General features: G+C 39.3%; 1 protein-coding gene across 2 annotated transcripts in view; it reads right to left on the reverse strand.

Moving 5' to 3' along the window:
• Nucleotides 1-19,732, reverse strand: part of SLC44A5 (solute carrier family 44 member 5) — a 108,320-nt gene that overhangs the window by 34,206 nt on the left and 54,382 nt on the right. For both annotated transcript variants that reach the window (XM_052800692.1, XM_052800691.1), the window contains exons 2-4: nucleotides 18,277-18,325; nucleotides 8,044-8,117; nucleotides 480-564 (exon numbers count right to left, since the gene is read on the reverse strand). In XM_052800692.1, the coding sequence (XP_052656652.1) occupies nucleotides 480-564; nucleotides 8,044-8,117; nucleotides 18,277-18,325 (208 nt within the window). The remainder of the gene's footprint in view (nucleotides 1-479; nucleotides 565-8,043; nucleotides 8,118-18,276; nucleotides 18,326-19,732) is intronic.

Consider the following 19,732-nt stretch of genomic DNA (forward strand, 5'->3'; position numbering starts at 1 on the left):
GAAAAAAACCAAGAGCTTTTCCTCATGATCTTTTCTGTTATTTGATGTATGTTGAGAAAAACTAAGAACCAGGCTACAATGCTTTAGGACTGCTCTTATCCCAAGGTGGACAGAATTACTCAACAGGTTATTAACTATCCAAACGTTGGCAGTTAGAAGCTGTGCCAGATAGTCACTTTCTATGCAATTAGTGATGCAATCTTTAAGTTATATCGATACTTTACCAAAAATATTCTCTGAATGATGAAAACAACTGCATTATAGTGATAATTTGGGTCTAGATTTGCACTGAGCAACTAATCTATTTCTGAACTTTATTTGGAATAAATACAGTAAGAGTGTCTCTGTCTCCAACTTCCCACAAGAAGATAGCATACAGACGTATATGTTCTGTTCCCACAGCAGACAGAGATTTGAAACCTCCCATCTTATTCATAGTGCATGAATAATAAAGGTATGTGAATGGATTTAGTACTCACTCATTGAGGGTATCTTTCTGACCACAGAACTGCCCATAGCTGTCAGTTGGATAAATCACTTTCCTGGGGTCACCGTGCACCCAAGCTGCAAATATACACATCTCTTTGAACATTTTAGTCAAGTGTATACAGGTAACAGTTCAAACTGACTAGCATGAAAATGTATCACCTTGAATGTGCCATTTTAATCTTTGTCAATCACCACTGAAGAGTATTGATTTGTAGATTTCCTAATGAAAATCTAAAATATAAACCAAACTAAACTGAACTAACATACGGATGAATCAGCAAGAAAGCAAACCAGTTCACTTTTTACCTTCAGGGCACATACATCCGGGTTGTATCCAAAATGTGATGTAATGGACTTAAACAATAATGGTTATTAAAAGAGGAAAGAAGAGGGGCTAACTATGTAGACAAATTTTAGCAATCACAGACAACAACAATGGCATTGAAATTAACAGGACTACCTGGGTGTGTGACAAAAGCACATAGGGTGTGACTGAATCTAATGGACTCCATTTGCACTAAGAAAGGAAACAAACTCTCACTTTGTAAATGAAAACATTTCCTGACCTCTCACTTAGCAATTGTCCCATTTCTCATTTATTAGGTATGCACCTGGCAACTTATTTATTATATGCTAGAATGAACCATAGTACTGAATGGAAAGAGAGGTTGATACTGAACTTTTAAATGTCTTTTCTCCACTTCAAAGCAGGATTTCTTCTCCAAGCCATTTTCACCTGCACCATTATTTCCCTTTGAGGATCAAGTACACACCAGCTATCACCATCAGTATCATTATTTCTAAGCTGTAGTGTGTAGACCTGACTAAGCTTCCTTCATGACTTGTCAATCACTAGCTTTGGAACTGTTCTAGCTACTAACTGCTTATTCAACCCTAAATAATGGAAAATTCATTTATTTTTAAATAGCATCTGAAAGTAAGATATAATGCCAAAATATAATTCCATATCACTACCCTGAGCTGACACCATAAAATCAGGTTGCTAGAGAACTGTTAGAAAAGACCATTGATCTTCTCCCAAACATTTCCTTGTGCTTGTATTATGTGGAGAAGATTACAGGTATTACAAATATTTTAGTTCCAGCCTTCCCCTTCTTGCACTACATACTGAATGTCAGGAGCCCACTTAGCATACACTTTAGGCTTTGATCTATGCAAACCACCTTGAACTCGCTTCTCTGTAATTACCCCATTTTGTCTCAACTTTGTGACATTACATTTAGTCATTTGTGAAACTGTCATATTCCTCAAGGTCACTTTGGTAAGAATAACAGCATTTAACAATAATGATATGTGCAGTAGAGACAGAACCTATATAAGATGTCAGAGCAGCAGATTGCAAATTTATTGAAATGTTCGGGACGGATGCACAACATATCTTCAATGACTTGCAAACAGTTACAGAGAATCTGTAATGCTACCTTTCACCTGGAATGATTTTAGGTTACCAAAATGAATTTGCTAGCTCTTTTTAACCTATGTTAGTTTTCCTCTGTTTTGGAGTTTGTAAATTAACCTGCTGCTTGGTATCAAACACTTTCTGAACATTCAGATTAACTGCATTTCAGCTTAACTGTGGTGTTCTGATGCTCAGAGAAAGCTAAAGTGCTTCACCAGTGTTAAATCCCATTTACTTTTTCATTTGTTAGCCCCCACTTACTTATTTCAGTAGCATTACTTAATAGGAACATTTAGGAGGCATCAACTCTCTCTTAGGAATTCCTATAGTCAGTTGATAACTCATATGTGTACATGACATTACAAAGCAGACAGCTGTCTGGTGATTGCAATGAGTCTGTAGGTTATGCCATGTACACTTTCTTCCATCATGACTGACAAGAGGGAGTTTTTCTTTCTACTTTAATATGACCTTGCTTTTCATACTGGTAAAAGCCTGGTCCCAAATGGATCAAGCTGCTATATAGACATGAAAGACCTTTCAGGCCTTACTTGTATGATGTTAGATGACTCTAATAAATTGATGTTTTCCCAATGCCCAAATTAGTTTTTTTAAATTAGCTTGGCACATTATTAAAGGGACTCATTTTTTGCATTTGGCTGTATTTTTTCTTTAACACCAGCAAAACAGGAAGCAATAGAGATAAGCCCCACCATGCCAGATTCAAAGTACTGACAAGAATTTTGTAACAAGACTTATATCTGCTTCATATAGATAATTTGGAAGCAGTTGCTACTGCCAACAATATCCCTTTCCTAAGTAGCATATTAAACCTGGAATTATTTTTCACTCCTCAGACAAACTTGGGAGAAAGGAGATAAACACTGCAACATAATGTTGGTTGGGTTTTTTTGCTATCTCAGTCTTAAGGATCTTTCCATAAGAAGGGCCCATGTGACCCAGGCTTACTTCCTTCAGCCTGTTTGGGTGGACTAACACGGCCAACAGGGATAAAACTCAGCTCATCAAATGGTCAGACCAGTGTATTCTCCTTACGTTCTTTTTAGTTCTAATACAAAGTCTGCTGAAATATTTCAAAAGGCTCCCTTGGTTTCACTCACTGGGTTTGTATCAATCCTTGGTCTCAAATTTAATCACTCATCTTTTGCAGTGTGTTTCTCAATTACCTGTAGAAATTAGAAGAGTATAAGCAATGGAACACACTGCTCACTTCTGAATAGAATTTCTGTTCAGACTGTACCTGCTTTGCCATTATCAAGTTGTCTAAAACTACTCCTGCTTGGCAGTAGTTGTCCTGTGTGCCTAAGGCTTCAGTCATGTTTTTAATAAAACAGTATTAAAAAGAATCTGCTTTTAAAAAGTAGATTTAGCACACTTGGTGAAATTCCATCACTGGGATCAGCTGCTGGGTGGATAGAGGAAGACGCCTCTCAGATAAATTCCAAAATGAAACAAAAAGTAATTGAGTCTGATTCACAACATATACATTTAGCATTTAATTAACTCTGCAGCGGAAAGAGAAGGGAAATGACCAACAGAAGAGAAAACACACAGCTTCTTTCATTGCCTGTGCCAGGGCTAACCATCAAGATCAATAAACTTAATCCTCCGTCACCTTCTTTGCAAACATAAGAGCGATACAGTGAAAGAATCCATGTGATAAAGACACAATTTTTCTGGCCTAGCCAGTGAAGAATAAGTACCTAGTTCAACAGTTCTCACTGAGTGAAGTAGGTTATTGTGACAACTAGCCTGACAGAGTAGTACCATGTTTTGCATGTTGTGCTGCACTACTGGTGACTCACTATCAAGCACTAAATGAAAAGGAATCCAGTCTCGTCAAATTTTTATTCCAGCATGCTCTGATGCTCGTAAGGCTGCAGTCTGAGTGCTGGCAGAAACATCTGGGCTAAAAAAGAAAATTAAAGAAGAGCTGAACCATATTACACAGTTGACTCAGCCCACAAAGCATCAATGTGACATCCTATGTCACTGGTATAGCATTTTCGGGAGGCCTGCAGTTATGTCAGTCCTTTTACTGATGTGGAGCCGACACACATGGACAATATCAAAAATAGCTAATGTTTGTCACTAAATGTCTATCAGATGCACTCCTTTTTTTCTGTGCTTTATGGGCCATGTCAGTGGTTGTAAAGGCTGGAAAGCTCCCTGTCAAGGAGATAATGTGATTAGAACAATGGCATCCCGTGATACTTAAAAATGAACTGCAAATCTGTTTATACTATCTGTCTCATTCCCTCCACTGTGTATTTTTGAAAGGGCAGTCTTTCATATCATTATTTTGCTTCCCTTAAGGGTATATTTTTTATGTTTTAATGTGTGAAGAAACTGACCTGCTAAATTGTTCTTATGGCTTTTTAACACAAGCAATTTACTACTGTATTGAAACAGGTAATAGAACACATGATACAGAATTTGTAAATCCATGTTGATAACGCTGGTATTGTATAAGCATCCCTTGGAGCAATACAACAAGAGTTTTTACTTTGAATTAACCTGTCCTTTGAAATATGAGGGTCTTTTCCAAGATAACTTATTTGTTGCCTTTTATGTGCACTTTTCTGAATCAAAATAACCTTAAATTAAGAGGCTAAACATTTGTAAAGTATTGCCCGGATAAACCCAGTGTCTCTGAAATAAACATGAAGAGTTAAGTCAGTTTGATAGGAAGGAAAACTACCCGCAATGTTAAATTAGCACTATTACTTCATCTGTAAAGTTAAAATAATAAGAAAGTAAATCACAGAATAACTATTTCTATTCAGTACAGCCGTTCAACAGCAGCCATCAATGAAGCAGACCTAAGAAAGGCTAGTATCGAAAATCATTTGGTTTCATCTTTCAAGGAGAACTGATTACCTTTTATTCAGACTACATTTCAGCTCCCCCGAAACATAAAAACATTCTACCCTACTGTTACACAGACACTCGTATAGATGAAGCCTATGTGAGCTCTACATACAATACTAAGGGCAAAATTTCACTCAGATTTTCAGTCGTAACAGTTGTGTGATGAACCTGCATTTATTGCTTACTTCTCAAGCCAAATTAAACAGGGATCCCAAGCGGTATTCACACATATTCAAGAAATTGCAGAAATCAACTTTTTTTTTCCTTTAATAAGCCATAAGGCATAATTCATGACCAAGGGTTGATTTATAGTCTATTTTCTTTTAATGCGAACTTCTTTGGCTCTCATGTATTTTGTACAGGGCTGGCCCCTGGAACTGTACCAAAGCTGATCTCATCTTTTACTTAGAAATAAATTAGAGTAAAAAGAATAGCTGAAGCACAGTACAAGGAAAGATGAAAAGCAGGGACCACGTGGATCTGGATTTGGAGCTGAACTAAATGTTTCTAGACTGAAAATTCAAATCTTCTCTGTAAGAAAGGTAGAAAAAGTCACCAGCTACAAATTCGGTATCTAGTTCCAGGAATAGGTTCTAGTTCTAACCAATATTTCATAAGGTTTGCAAGAGAGGGCTGTTCAGATGCCTCGTGTGCACTTGGAAACCTCTGCATGTGCAGAGCAGGAAATATGACTAATTTACTGTCCCACATCACAGTAACTAACTTGTCTGAGATTACAGACATGAAGAAGTGAGGAACTGGCTAGTCCTCTTCTGCTGCTATCTACTTATGCAACATCTAGCTTACGGGGTTCTTTGGCAACTGCACACACAAAGTTGACATAAAGTTCTAGCCAAAAAATGGAGATTTATATAGTGCTGAAAAGAGAACCAAGATCGGGCAGCACAAGAATACTGTACAGCTAGAAAATGCCAGTGCTCTCCTTTCCCTTTGTCCAAGTAGTAGCACTTCATAATACTGTCTGCACAAGGGCAGGTCACCAGTCACCAGAGCATTTGTATGCTCAAGAAAACAACAAACATTCCTCTGATCTGAGTCCAGCTTCTTCATTTCTGGCTTTGCATTTGAGCAGTGACAGAAGGAAGGGACCAGAAGATCAGTGAAGAATCAGTCAGTCAGGTAGGAAGAGGAGGACAGCAGCACAGACATTGCAGGGATGTCCTTCAGACATGGCATACTCCCAGCACCAAGTGGGAGGCATGGCAGGTCTGCAACATCTGCGCACAGTCCAGCAGCTACTGTTGCTTCTTAGGACTAATAATTTACCTCGTTTTCTTCAGTCTATTCCAGCGCAGGTTTAGTAAGCAGAGATACATATTGCATGTATATTCTGGTAAGTCCCTCTCCAATCTCCTATAACTGGGGGTCACATGAGTATTTCTGCTCCGAATACTTTCAGAAGTCAAATGAACATTAGTGTCAATTTGGAGTTAAGCAAAGTGGGAACAATTCAATTAGGCCATGAGGGCAAGAAGATGCTTCATTCCCTAGCAAAGGAAAGGGTCCACAGGATCCAAACAGTAGCCAGAACTGTGATGAGAGAGTACATGCATGATTTTGCATACACAGAATCCAGTAGCAGCTACAAAACAAAGAGATCCTGGGTTTGCCTCCACACAGATACCACTGATGTTAACTTAAGCATCAGAATCACAGACACCGACCTGTGAAAAAACTGTCAAAGGACTGCATTTCAAGTCTGTCTGAAGCTGACTGTACAATAATGCCATGCAGTACAGTTAGGGACTCTCTTCCTAGATCCAATCCCAAAGAGAACCCTATAGTTGCTGCAATCTCTAGAAGTATGGCAAAAAATCAAGTACAGCTTGAACACCTTCTGAATTCACTTTTTGCTCTGCCCACTTTTTTTACATTCATAGATGTCAAGTTATCATTCATTTTTGGGAAACAGAGTCTCAAAGAGATTAGACAAGAAAAAAAACGAAGAGTTTTGAAAAGAAATAATTTCTTCCACCTGCAAGCATCATCAGCCATCTGTTCCCCTGGTGTTCGCTTCCTAGTGTGGGCTTTGCACTTCCTAGCAAAGGTCCTCCATGCCCCTCTAACTTGCTGGTATATACCATTTGCTTCCTCACTTCTCTGTCTTCCTGAAGACATAAAGGTTCATGACTTGGCAGTAAGTGCAGGTGAATAAGGGAAAGAAAAAATACGCACACAGAATTCCCAGTGCTTCAGAGAGAAAACAGACTTTCCAGAACATGTTCAGTGCTCAGCTACTACAGGCAGGGTGAGAAGAGACAGCTCAGCACTGTGGCTTGGAGTATGTTATGCTGCTGTACAATTTAGTGGGAGGATACATGTATTCTCTCAGACAGTTACTGGAATCACCTAGGTTAAAGCAGTCTTGCTTACAGCCATCTTTTCATGCTACAGACAGCAGCTTTTCACAGAATGGTTGGGGTTGGAAGGGACCTCTGGAGATCATCTTGTTCAAAACCCCTGCTCAGGTAGGGTCACCTAGAACAGGTTGCCCAGGACCACATCCAGCCAGCTTTTGAATATCCCCAAGGATGGAGATTGCACAACCTTTTCTCTCTACAGAACAGACAATGGTATTACAGAATTATGAAGAAAACTAACAGCTTTTCTTCTATGTAAGGCAGGGCCAAAACAATCTTTTACAAGCAAATTGAAAGCACAGTAAGTACACTTTTACAGGATCATTTGTCCTTTCACACACAGGCATTCATACAAATCTCTCACACAAACAAAATAAAATGGCTAATCTTAATGAATATCCTGATGTGCAAACAACTCTGGATCCCACAATAAATGAAGTGATTTCTCTTACTTCTCCTTATTGCTCACATAGGTTCTTTCAGTAATATTTTACAGAACAAAATGCCTCTTAAAACCGAAGTGTTTATCTCTAACTTTTGCTGTCAAATTAATGACAAATGAAAGTCAATTTTTCCCCTACAGTTACTTTATGATAGCAAAATTATCAAACCATGTCATTTTTACTTGAACACACTTAATTTTGAGTTTTTCATCAGTAAACACATGGTTTTGAACTTCTCCCTAATTACAATAGACACTGAATGTTAATCCATTATTTGTTTCTAGGAAAGGCACTGCTTATTGCTCAGAAAGCTTTACATAGATATAAGCAAAAAGGACATCTCAGTTGAAAATTCTAACATTCACAAAGTTGCTTCCTCTGTGTATAAGGAAGCACTACTATACCTGCATTTACTTACCCACAATTCCTAATGCAATGTAACCCAGAATGACTACTATGAAGATCACACAGCAAATAATGTCTGTACAGTGCCTAGGGACAGAAAGAAACACTTTTTAAAAATAAGGTGTCTAAGTGTTATAGGGTATTTTAACATCTGAATAAGATGTCTGCATCTGCACTTAGTATAAGTCTTACTCACAAAATCACGTTTGAGGTGTAAGGCCCTGCTTTCACAGCAAGACCAGCAAATAAACGTGTATGCCTTTTGCATTGTAGACAGCAATAAAAACATATTGAGGAACAGGTTTAAATATTCTTAAAACAAATAATACCTTACAACACTGAATCCATGAGATCACTTACGGTATAAGCTACTACAGGACATCTGCCTCAGCATGTCTGTAAAGCTGGTATCAAATATTGCAAACAATGTGATGAAAGAAAGATTCAGCACAACTTACCTGTATTATAAATAGCTTATGAAAGGAAAAATAAAAGTGTGAACCGAAAAAAAGCCTATATGCCACTACCCCTGATCTCTGCACAAAATTCTGACTCAGCTGCTTGACCTAATTTAGTGCAACCAAAATATGCTCTACAGAGGGGACAAAAAAACCCCCAACATATTGTGGACAGCCGTACCTTCTTTTACAGACAAGCAATCGAAGAACAGCACTCTCCAGTCTGAAAACTGAGCCAGTGAGTAAACTGTGAATATTCAGTTGAATTACTGTCTTCTACTTATTGATCTGCATATTAAGTTCATGCAGGCAGAGGAGTGGAGATGTGGATGGCTAGACTGATTTTTCTCCAGTGCCTGACCTTGATCAGAGCAGGAGTGTAATTAACCTGAAGCACAACACGCCCAAGTGAGCAGGAGAAGGTCAGTGCACACTTGGGGAGACCATCGACTCCAAGAGCTCCGGCTGAGGTGAGCAGTCCTCTCCTTCACAAGTCAACTTCACAAGCCCTTGTTTCTGAAGGTCCGTGGAAACAAAATAGTTACCCTCTCACAGGCCTTTGCAGGTCTCACTGGTTAAGAAACAGTTGCAGCTAATCGTCTTGCCAGGATTTAATTAACATAGGAGTGAGTTACTCGTAAAAGGGTGTGCTGCCTAGAGCCTCCTTATCTGAAGGATTTCAGTCGCTGTTGTTATTTACAATGTCCTGCTTATCTGACACAGTTTTGGTGAAGAACAGGTTGTATAACCTAAAGGTGTATGAACTGTAACCACCCCATTTGGGCAGGCTCATGTCCACAGAGCCTGTCGGTGCTGGTGCTGCTCTGGGCTGTCCCACAGCTGTAGTAACAAACTGCTGCTGTTCTGACCTGATCCAAATCCTGTTCCGCTTTTCTGTGACATATGAGTGAGCAATAATCACTCTAGGAAAGCTAAAGCGTGCTTCAAGTTCAAGTAAAGGACTACCTTCATAAAACGATGTTCATCTCTGCTTGCAAGTCCATGCAGGGAGCCAAGTGGATGCAAGCTGCATCTCGCCAGTAAAAGAAATCTTACAATCCAAACTCCCACTGATATACAGTCATTTTTAGCATCTACCATTCCTTCCATTTTCCAATCTATGTTTCCTCTTACAGAGACCTTTATTCTTTAGCATAAAGGAGATAAAGATGGCAGATCTTTTAAACAGTTGGAGGACCTGAAAAATGTTTCCAGGTGTGAAAAGGAATGAAAAATCCTCTGCACTTCTCTAGAGAGACATAGTTTTAACATCTCACTGAAAAAAAATTTCAGTGAGGCCAAGGTGGTACAGGATTCAAGGTCAATATGACAGTAATCTAAGAAAGGACAACTGCTTAGAGTAGAAGTGATGCTAAAACAGTGCTGCTCATTTTCCCAGCGTCTGTTCAGAAGCAGTTCTGACACTGCTCAAGCTTGGCTCTCACCCCATCAGAGCCATTTTTAAGAGGTACAATATTTAATTCAAGATGTCTCAGGAGAAATATGGCACCATAAATACTTTAATTACAACTCCTATAGTCTCAAAAACCTCTTCCAGTCCAATTCTCACAGGTCTCGTCTTATGATACCTAAATGCAATTAAAGGTTACACCCATTTGTGCTAAAGCTTCCTTTGCAGAGCCACCATGAACAAGTACCCATAAACACTTTACTGGAATGCAGGATTTTCTGTTCTTTGTAATACACAAACTTCTGTACAGCACCTGGTAAAACTCACTGTTGCCAAGTACTGCTGTTATAGAAATATTTAAAAAATGTATAAGTAGTACATAAATACTCTTTTGGGTGCCTTCAGAAAATTTTGAAACAGTTCATACAGACTAATTGTTCTTCCTACAAAATAATTGCTTATCTTACTAGATACTACGGGTGAAACCCTGGCTCCATTTAACATCATTGTTAGCTCACGTAGCTCACTTTCAGTGAGATCATAATATTACCTCATAAATACAAGGCTCCACAGGAGAGGAAAAAAAAAAGTAAAACATCTTAAATGAATGAATTAAAATAACTCTATAAAGATACAAGGTTATACTGTGAAGATTCTTTGAGTTTCCAAAGTCGCAGGAACTGGAACGATGGGAATTGCCTCTTCCTAAACAGGAGATATTGGAAGCCCATGCTTATTACTGAAACCCAATCAGAAATTATCCAGCCACACTTTGACTGAAAACAGATTTGATACGAATTTTTTCAAACTAAGAAGGTGATCTGTTATGGCAAATCTGCTTTTTCAGTTTGTTTCAGGCTAATGCGGTAGAGCAAAATCACTCAGGAGACTGAACTGTTAAACTGAACCCTAAGGAAGATGGATTAATGGAAATAGGATTATGAGAATAGGAACTGAGAACACTGCTTATCATACAGGCTCTATAATCTTTCTTACAGATAGTGCTATCATACTTTTATATAATAATTATGTGTAAACATTCAAATATTAATGAGAAAAAGCACTTTACATTTCTTATGGTATAGATGACAAAAACATTAAAAATGCTTTTGCTAATAGCCAGTATTGGAAATTTTGATGGGTTTTGGTACTTTTTAGATAACTAAGTTCCATAATCTGAACCAAAACACAGTGAGTCTATGTATTTGAACACAGGAGTTTCCATAGAGATAAATTGCTGATAAAACCATCAGATTCATCACTTTCAGGTGACGCAATAAAAGACCTTCATTTGGTTAAGTGCACAGTTCAGGCTCCCACATCATGTTTTACTGCTTACTGCTGTCATTTAGTTAGTTTATGGAGCCTGATTTGCTTTCCACTGTCTCTCAGAAACATACTGGCTTCTTGGCTTATCTTGCTGTGTTACACGTGGCAGTGCATGCAAACAATACTTTGTGCATGTGTAATGGCATCCTACCAAATAAATGAATGCAAAGATAAAATCATCTGCACACAGTATTAGTGCATAAAAGCCATTTATTCTCTGATAGTTCATGCACTTTATCTTTAATGACTGACTAGAACCTCTCTCTGTTTGGCAGTTTCATGCCCAATCTGTCACAAATGCAATTTCACTCAAGATGCTGCACTAGCAAGAAACTACGACATTTATTAGTTAAACAGCGCTAGCAGTATATTAGCACCTACAAATAGTCTTGAGCCCAGCACTGTGCAACCACAGAGCAAAACGACACTCAAGATGTTCACAGTGTGAGTTTCAGTTTAACACTTTCGACTCTGCTGACACATTAAGGTGACCGCTGATGTCCTCACCCCTGAGTTCCTCCTCCCTGCTTGACTAACAGCTTGTGTTTTGAGACTTCCCTAAATCATGTTGTGTCAAGGTGATGTTATACTATGCCATATAATGCCATGAATACCTCTGAAGACCCTTCTCTTCACTGAGGCTGAACTGAGAAGCAAGATCTGCTGTACAAATGGATATTTCTATCAGCACAGTGACATTGAGGGCATCATCCTGCACAGCTGAATAAATATGCAAGGCACCCATAAACTAAATGTTTGCAGAGAAAGTTCCTTTAAAAATCCTCCATGAATTGCCACTTCTACTGTGGAGGCCAAAACTGCACAGAAAAAGATATTTATAGAAGTCTTCACCACAGGCTGTTTTCCATCACCTTAAATTCTGCATTTTCTTACTGAGTACGACTGATCTGCACTGACCTGCATGGATTTTCTAAGTTGATATGCCTTAGTTACAGGCACCATGCTTAAGGAAGTATTGTTTAGTCTTGGAAAACTCAAAATTTCGATATCTGCAAATGAGCAACACCTGTAGACACTGTATGCCCCAAACCAGAAACATGAAACAAGAACTCAAAGAAAAATGTAGGCTTCCCCACTCATATTAGTGAGTGCATGGCACATTATGTTGATATAGACAACAACATGTAATAAAACATATATGGACCAATAAAATACCAGTAGCAAGAAAAATAATTTTATATTCTACCAACATTTATCTATGGTAGACTCTTAGCGTAGCCTAAGTAGCATCTTTAGCAGGCTATTTAGTTTAAAAAGCACAAGGGAGACTTTAAATGTCAAAATTGTTTATTATTTCAATATTGACCACAGTAACAAGTGATGTGCCATGTAGGTATCTATGAGTGACACCTTATATTTGAGAGAAGGTGAAATTTGTATTTCTAGTTAAAGTCAGGAATTTTTCTTAGTTTTTTTCAAACTCTTAAAGAAGATAGCTAAACTGTCATGGAAATTTACTGATACTCAATTTGTGTGAGAACCCATAAACTACATTTTCTAATCACAAAGGAAAAGGGGATCTTTGTCTTAACAAGAACACTGAATTTCTACAAAGATGTTGAACAATTAAAGATAGTCCAGGAAGTGTCAGGAGTTTTTAAAACATAACAAGAAAAAAAATTTACAATGTGTCTAACCAGCAAGAGGAATATGAGAAAACCCCAAGAAACTACATAGAGGAGGGAGGAAAATAACAAGGGGCAAGGGAAAGAGTTAGGACAAATTCCATGAAATTGGTGATAAGTCAGATGTGTGATTTACTAATTTGATTTTGCCAAAGCAGTTTAGAAAAATATGCTGATAGTATTGACTGTATAAATTCCCTTACTGGAATTTAGAGAAAATCTAAATGGAGAAACACAGTTCATTTTATACCCAAAGTAGTATAATTGCATTAAGAAAAAGAAGCTTGTTTTCCCACCTGTATGATGGTACCTGACTGATTTATCCGCAAACATATTTAAGGTATCTTATTATGGCCTGGATAAGTGCACTATTCACTGGGTGAAAAACTGGCTGGATGGCCGAGCCCAGAGGGTAGTGGTGAATGGGGTGAAATCCAGTTGGCAGCGGGTCACAAGTGGTGTTCCCCAGGGCTCGGTGTTGGGCCCTGTTCTGTTTAATATCTTTATTGATGATTTGGATGAGGGGATTGAGTGCACCCTCAGCAAGTTTGCAGATGACACCAAGTTGGGAGGGAGGGTCAATCTGCTTGAGGGTAGGGAGGCTCTACAAAGAGATCTGGACAGGCTGGATCGATGGGCTGAGGCCAATTGTATGAAGTTTAACAAGGCCAAGTGCCGGCTCCTGCACTTCGGTCACGGCAACCCCATGCAGCGCTACAGGCTTGGGGAAGAGTGGCTGGAAAGCTGCCTGGCAGAGAAAGACCTGGGGGTGCTGGTTGATAGTCAGCTGAATATGAGCCAGCAGTGTGCCCAGGTGGCCAAGAAGGCCAATCGCATCCTGGCCTGTATCAGGAACAGTGTGGCCAGCAGGAACAGGGAGGTGGTTGTTCCCTTGTACTCGGCACTGGTGAGGCCGCACCTCGAGTCCTGTGTTCAGTTTTGGGCCCCTCACTACAGGAAAGACACTGAGGTGCTGGAGCGTGTCCAGAGAAGGGCAACAAAGTTGGTGAGGGGCCTGGAGCACAAGTCTTATGAGGAGCGGCTGAGGGATCTGGGGTTGTTCAGTCTAGAAAAGAGGAGGCTGAGGGGAGACCTTATCGCTCTCTACAACTACCTGAAAGGGGGTTGTAGTGAGGTGGGTGTTGGTCTCTTCTGTCAGGTGTCTGGAGATAGGACAAGAGGAAATGGCCTCAAGTTGAGGCAAGGGAGATTTAGGTTAGATATTAGGAAAAATTTTTTTACTGCGAGGGTTGTCAAACATTGGAATGGGCTGCCCAGGGAAGTGGTTGAGTCACCATTCCTGGAGGTATTCAAAAAGCGAGTGGACAGGGTACTCTGGGACATAGTTTAGGGGGCATGGTTAATGGTTGGACTCGATGATCTTGAAGGTCTTTTCCAACCGAAATGATTCTATGATTCTATGATGACGTTGGTGGAAGAAATGCTGTTTTATTCTTAAAGAAGCGTAACACATTCTATCTAAATTCCTTATGAATCCTTAACTTCACAAGCCTTCCCCACAACCTTCCCCCCTTCATCCCACATTGGCATGAAGTACTGAGACCATTCAACAGAGTCCCCCTCTCACGTGACAAATTTCAATGCCAATGGGAGAGAGAGAGACAGACAGCTTCAGGGTTGTGACACTAGACAAGTGTTCATACATTTGGAAACTGAGAGCTGCCCAACTTACTCAGTTCTTAGAAGTGAACCTCTGGTGGCAGGGAAAGATGGTTTGGAGGAAATTTCTGCCTTTGAGGAATCAGAGACAGCTTACTCTTAAAATACGGTGTGCTAGATTGTGTCTCATACAAATTCTGTTAAAGTGATCATCAGATCTGGTGTGAGGAAGGTATACATCTCCAGCTCAGACTGACAGGGAACACCAGGAGTTTCTATTTTCCTCTAGAAAGTTGTCTACCAAAACTGCTACATCATTTTGAGCTGAGAAATTGCAGAGCTACTGCTTCAATAAAACCTTACAAGTATTTTCCAGTAGTAACGCACATAGATGAACACTTAATAACATCCCTAAACCACCACTTAAATTCATTCCTATACACAGTGCATACAAAGTCTCACTGGCAGTATCATAAAGATACTTCACAAATTAGGATCAACTCCCTAAACAAACATTTTCATTTATTTCTAAAATTATTAGCTTTCAGAAAGGAAAAGAAGAAATACATCTTGCATAGACAAGAACAGTGTGTGTGTGTTCAAGTGAGAGTACCACAAGGCTGCAGTGTTCTTCTCTGTCATAAATTTTCTGCTGAGAAAGATAAAACTGATAAATAACTTGTGGTTCTCTTATTTATTCTTCTCACTAAGGATAGTAAATGCTAGTTTAGAACTTATTCTCTATGTTACATTTACATCTGGAAAAACACTGATGAATTGCCCATGATTTCTTAGACGCTTTCTGAGCAATTTCACCTACTTGTAAACTACTGAACCTTCTAAGTGGTAACAGACGTGCTTTCATCTGCAGCACTGGCTATTAACTGAAGTCAAGCCAGATTGTTCTGGCAGCAGGCTTTGTAACAAAGTAGTATGTTTCAGAATTACTTTTAGGTTTGATACAATCCACTTTTTCAACTCATATTTCCACTGTACGCTAACGTTTCTATGGAGAACAGAAGTAGACAGTCTTGAACAGCGTAGAATGAGAATGGAAAAAACTGAAAGGACTGCAGTATGTAGTCATACCAATAAAAGACATCATCTTGATATCATCATTTTGGATTTTCATGAGATGGCTGGCTCGGAGTCAATCAACCCAGCCATTGCATTTTAATTTTTTTTAATAAAAAGATGTTTGCATGAAATATACCAAACTCCACACAACCCTCTTGAGAATGATGGTACTATCAAAGCACTGTACACATTGCCTTGTTGAACACTCCTTTTACCCACCATTGTTCAACACTTCAACCACTGGCAACAGCTCTGTTCTATTAAAAAAATGTCCTATGAAGACAGGCTGAGAGAGTTTGGCCTGGAGAAGAGAAGGCTCTGGGGAGACCTTAGAGCAGCCTTCCAGTACCTAAAGGGGTCCTACAAGAAAGCAGCAGAGGGACTTTTTACAAGGGCATGTAGTGATAGGACAAGAGGTAATGGCTTTAAACTGAAAGAGGGTAGATTTAGATTAGATGTAAGGAAGAAGTTCTTCACTGTGAGGGTGGTGACGCACTGGAACAGATTGCCCAGAGATGTTGTGGATGCCACATCCCTGGAAGTGTTCAAGGTCAGGTTGGATGGGGCTTTGGGCAACCTGGCTAGTGGAAGGTGTCCCTGCCCATAGCAGGGGGGTTGGAACTAGATGATCTTTAAGGTCCCTTCCAACCCAAACCATTCTATGATTCTATGATAACTGAATCTCCTTGCAAAGGATCCATCTGACAAAAACTGTGGGAGTAATCCATTCTTTAATAGACATTAATGCACCATTATTAAGACTTGGCTTTCTGTTTCTCAGTTTTTCAGGCTTTTAGCGGTTTGGGGGATAGCTTGGTGCTCAACAACTTCAAAACATAATTTCTACTCTACAGCATATCCAAAAATGCATGAGTTTCAGCAGTCACGATGACGGGACATGACCTTTTGAGCTGTCTCTGCACCTTTCAATGCAGATATGTACAATTTGCAGTCTATCTCCTAGAAACCCATCCTCTCCATTTTTCAAAAACGAAGACAAACTTCTTCCCTGATCAATGAAAACTGACAATGAAATCAAGAGCAGGACAAATTATTTTATCAGCAGAAAGCAAAGATAAGTGTTTCTCCACCCACACTGTACACAGAGTTATGCCAGTTATGGCAAGGCATACAAACAGCTCTGTCCCTATCCACATATTCATTACTAGCACTCATTTGTCTAGACAAAAATGTATGCTTTCAGCTTCCTAGTATCTCTTCTCCTACAGAAAAGTGGGAAGCCCCAAAGTCAGAAACAAATTCAGGGAAGATGCCCATTTTCCTCCTGTTGAACTCTTTGGAATATCTTCTGAGAAAGCATTTTGTTCATAGGAACTAGATAGTCTTTATTTGCTTGAAAGAGTGTGGTTTCTTAATCATTTAATCTTAGTAATTGGAAAAATGAATTTAAAAAAACCCAGTTCACTCACTGTCTTTAAAAAAATTGAATAATAATCTTAAACTACTTCAAGGGCACGTCTATATTGTATCGCACAGTGCTGCCCTGATGACCCCAAAAGGTCAGGCAAGTCATTTGGGTATCTTGCAGAAATGGTATGTTGAATCTAAATGCAAGTGCACCTCATTGCAAAGTATGCTCAATAAGCATCAATGCAGCTCTCACTGTCTTACGGTCTACTGTACAATGAAGCCATAACCTTAATGTTTAGGGAACTGGTCTTTTTTATATTGTTTCCAACAATACTATCTCACTAAAGCATTATAAAATGCACTGAACATATGTGGTATAGTGGTGTTGCATTGTATTCATTTGGTTGTAGTTTTAAGAAGCTGCTGTGGCATGTACAATTAGAATAGCACATACATATACCTGGAATTGCAGAAGCTGTCACAGCAACTACACAGGTCCAACAGCAAGCCACAGTGCAAAAAGAGTTTTTACTAACTGTATCATGCAGTAACAGTAAAAATAAGAGAAGTCTTCCTAGCATTCCATCACCAGAGTTTCACCACTCATGCACATGAGGGAAAGGCACAATAATAGACTGCTCGAAAATACCATTAAATTGCAATATTTTAGGATCCAACTCTGCAGACCACAGCCCCATAGGTAGTCTCATTTCAGAGACACTCTTCACACATGTAAAAACCGTTCACTCAAGTAAGGGTTTCAGGGCTGAGTGACTCCAGCAGCCAGCCACATCACTGACAGTACTTTACTGCTGTCACTGTTCAAGCACTACTGGTTTTCTGCCTGGGATTTAGCCTGCTGGCCAGCCACAGCACAAATGTAATGGTGCACACCCAGGCCATACTCTGGAGAGAACTAAATAAGTCCCTTCATGAGGTGACTACAGGAGCAGGAAAACCAGCTGCAAACTGAATAATAGAGTGTGTCGGGGTTCCAGTCCTGTGCTGTATGGAAACAAGACAGACTGCATCGCACGGCCATGGCACCCCAGAACATAACACCACCTCAAATGGTCCTACTTATATCAGCACAAGGTAAGACAGCAGGTACTAGACAATATGAGGCATACAAAATTGGCATTCAAATTGAAAGGACTTAAAGAGTTCACAGTTAAATATTCCCCAGTAATCATACAACCTCAAGGGTAGTAAGGATTGTCTTCTGGATTTAAAAGAATCGCTAAATCAAATTCACAAGTTTTGTTAACAAAATTTTTTATCCCCTGTTCACTGGAAAACCAAAAGAATTAAATAGAATGAGTTGAGATATTTACCTGTTATGAATAGGTCCTCTGAACTTTGGGTCAAATTTCCTTGGTTCACCTGCATTTAAAATAAAACAGTATAAAAATATGTCCTTATTTAAAACAAAATCTATAGAGAGGGGGGTGTTAACAGCAGTCTTTGAAGAACATCTTCCATATACTCCTATTTAATCAGTTCTGTTAAAATAATTTCATGCAGGCAGTATCAGTAATTCACCAATACGATAATATAGTTTTTGTAGATGAGATCAAAGCCTTTCTCTTCGAGCCCAAAAACTTTGAGGGCCTCACATTTACCACACGATAAATTACCTTTAATGTACATCCTATCACTACACCTATGCACAGTGTCCACAGTAGAAAGTTGCTGATACTTGAGAGACAAGGATTATGTCTCACAGTCACATGCTAAGTGTGTTTGGCAGCAAGTGAGTGAACCTACCTCTCTGGAGCTATAGGGTAAGCCCTTCTGATTTTTCTCTAAAAGAACAGTTTGGAGTCATGTCTGTACTTAATGTTATACTTACAGTCTTGCAGAGTTAGTCTTACTTCCCACTGCTTTGGTTAAAGGACTTCATAGACATAGAGTTGCAGGTTTGCCCTTTTTGCATGGGGCTTAGCAGATGACAAAGCATGGCTGGAGGCTGCAGAAATTCAGTGCTGACCTTGCTCTACGCTACCTTGCACAGGTAGTGAAACTGCACCAGCTCCTCCAAAGCCGGAGATGAGGTACAGTGCCACAAAGCAGGTGGAAGAGCACATGTTTCAAGTATCTTCTCTAACTCTCAAGTGGATGCACCCATCACATACCCCAGTGTATGAAGCAGAGCAGGTTTTAAAGTTGGTTATACACATATTCCTGAACATGGTTGTTGCTTTATATGAATCTCAGAACAACTAGACGGTCAAGTCAGGTGCCTCCTAGAAACAGACAGTAACATCTGGCCAGAGTTTACAGATGAAAGGAGTCAAACGTGCTACATTTTTTTCACGTGGCTATCCTGGTTAGCATAGTTCCAATTGATTCACCCCACGCATAAGCAAACTATATTAAGAAGCTGCCAAATACTAACCCACCAATCTGTGCTTCATATGTGGACTTGAATAAGATGAATTACAGTATGATTTCACTTGGGAAAGTGTAACAAAAATTTATGGTAGAATTTAAATTTTCAAGTTTCAAGCTACTGTATGAAGAGAAAGAAGCAGTCCTTCAATCAACAGACCAGGATTTGGATTTTTCCTTTTGAAGCTAGGTATTCAGCTTTATGGGATTTTTTTAAGGTCAGTAATTATGGAGCTTTACTGAACCAAACTTTGTGCAATGAAAAATTCTTCATTCAAATATCAACACTGCAATACAAATTACTGTTTCAGAGTGCTTCCTCACTGCTTCCTTAAGGATCTCCTGAATATACCTGGTATTAAAGGGTGTTACCAGCCTAAGCTTTCCCGTGCCTTCAGA

The sequence above is a fragment of the Harpia harpyja genome, chromosome 11 (genome assembly GCF_026419915.1).
Source record: "Harpia harpyja isolate bHarHar1 chromosome 11, bHarHar1 primary haplotype, whole genome shotgun sequence".
Classification (NCBI taxonomy): Eukaryota; Metazoa; Chordata; class Aves; order Accipitriformes; family Accipitridae; genus Harpia; species Harpia harpyja.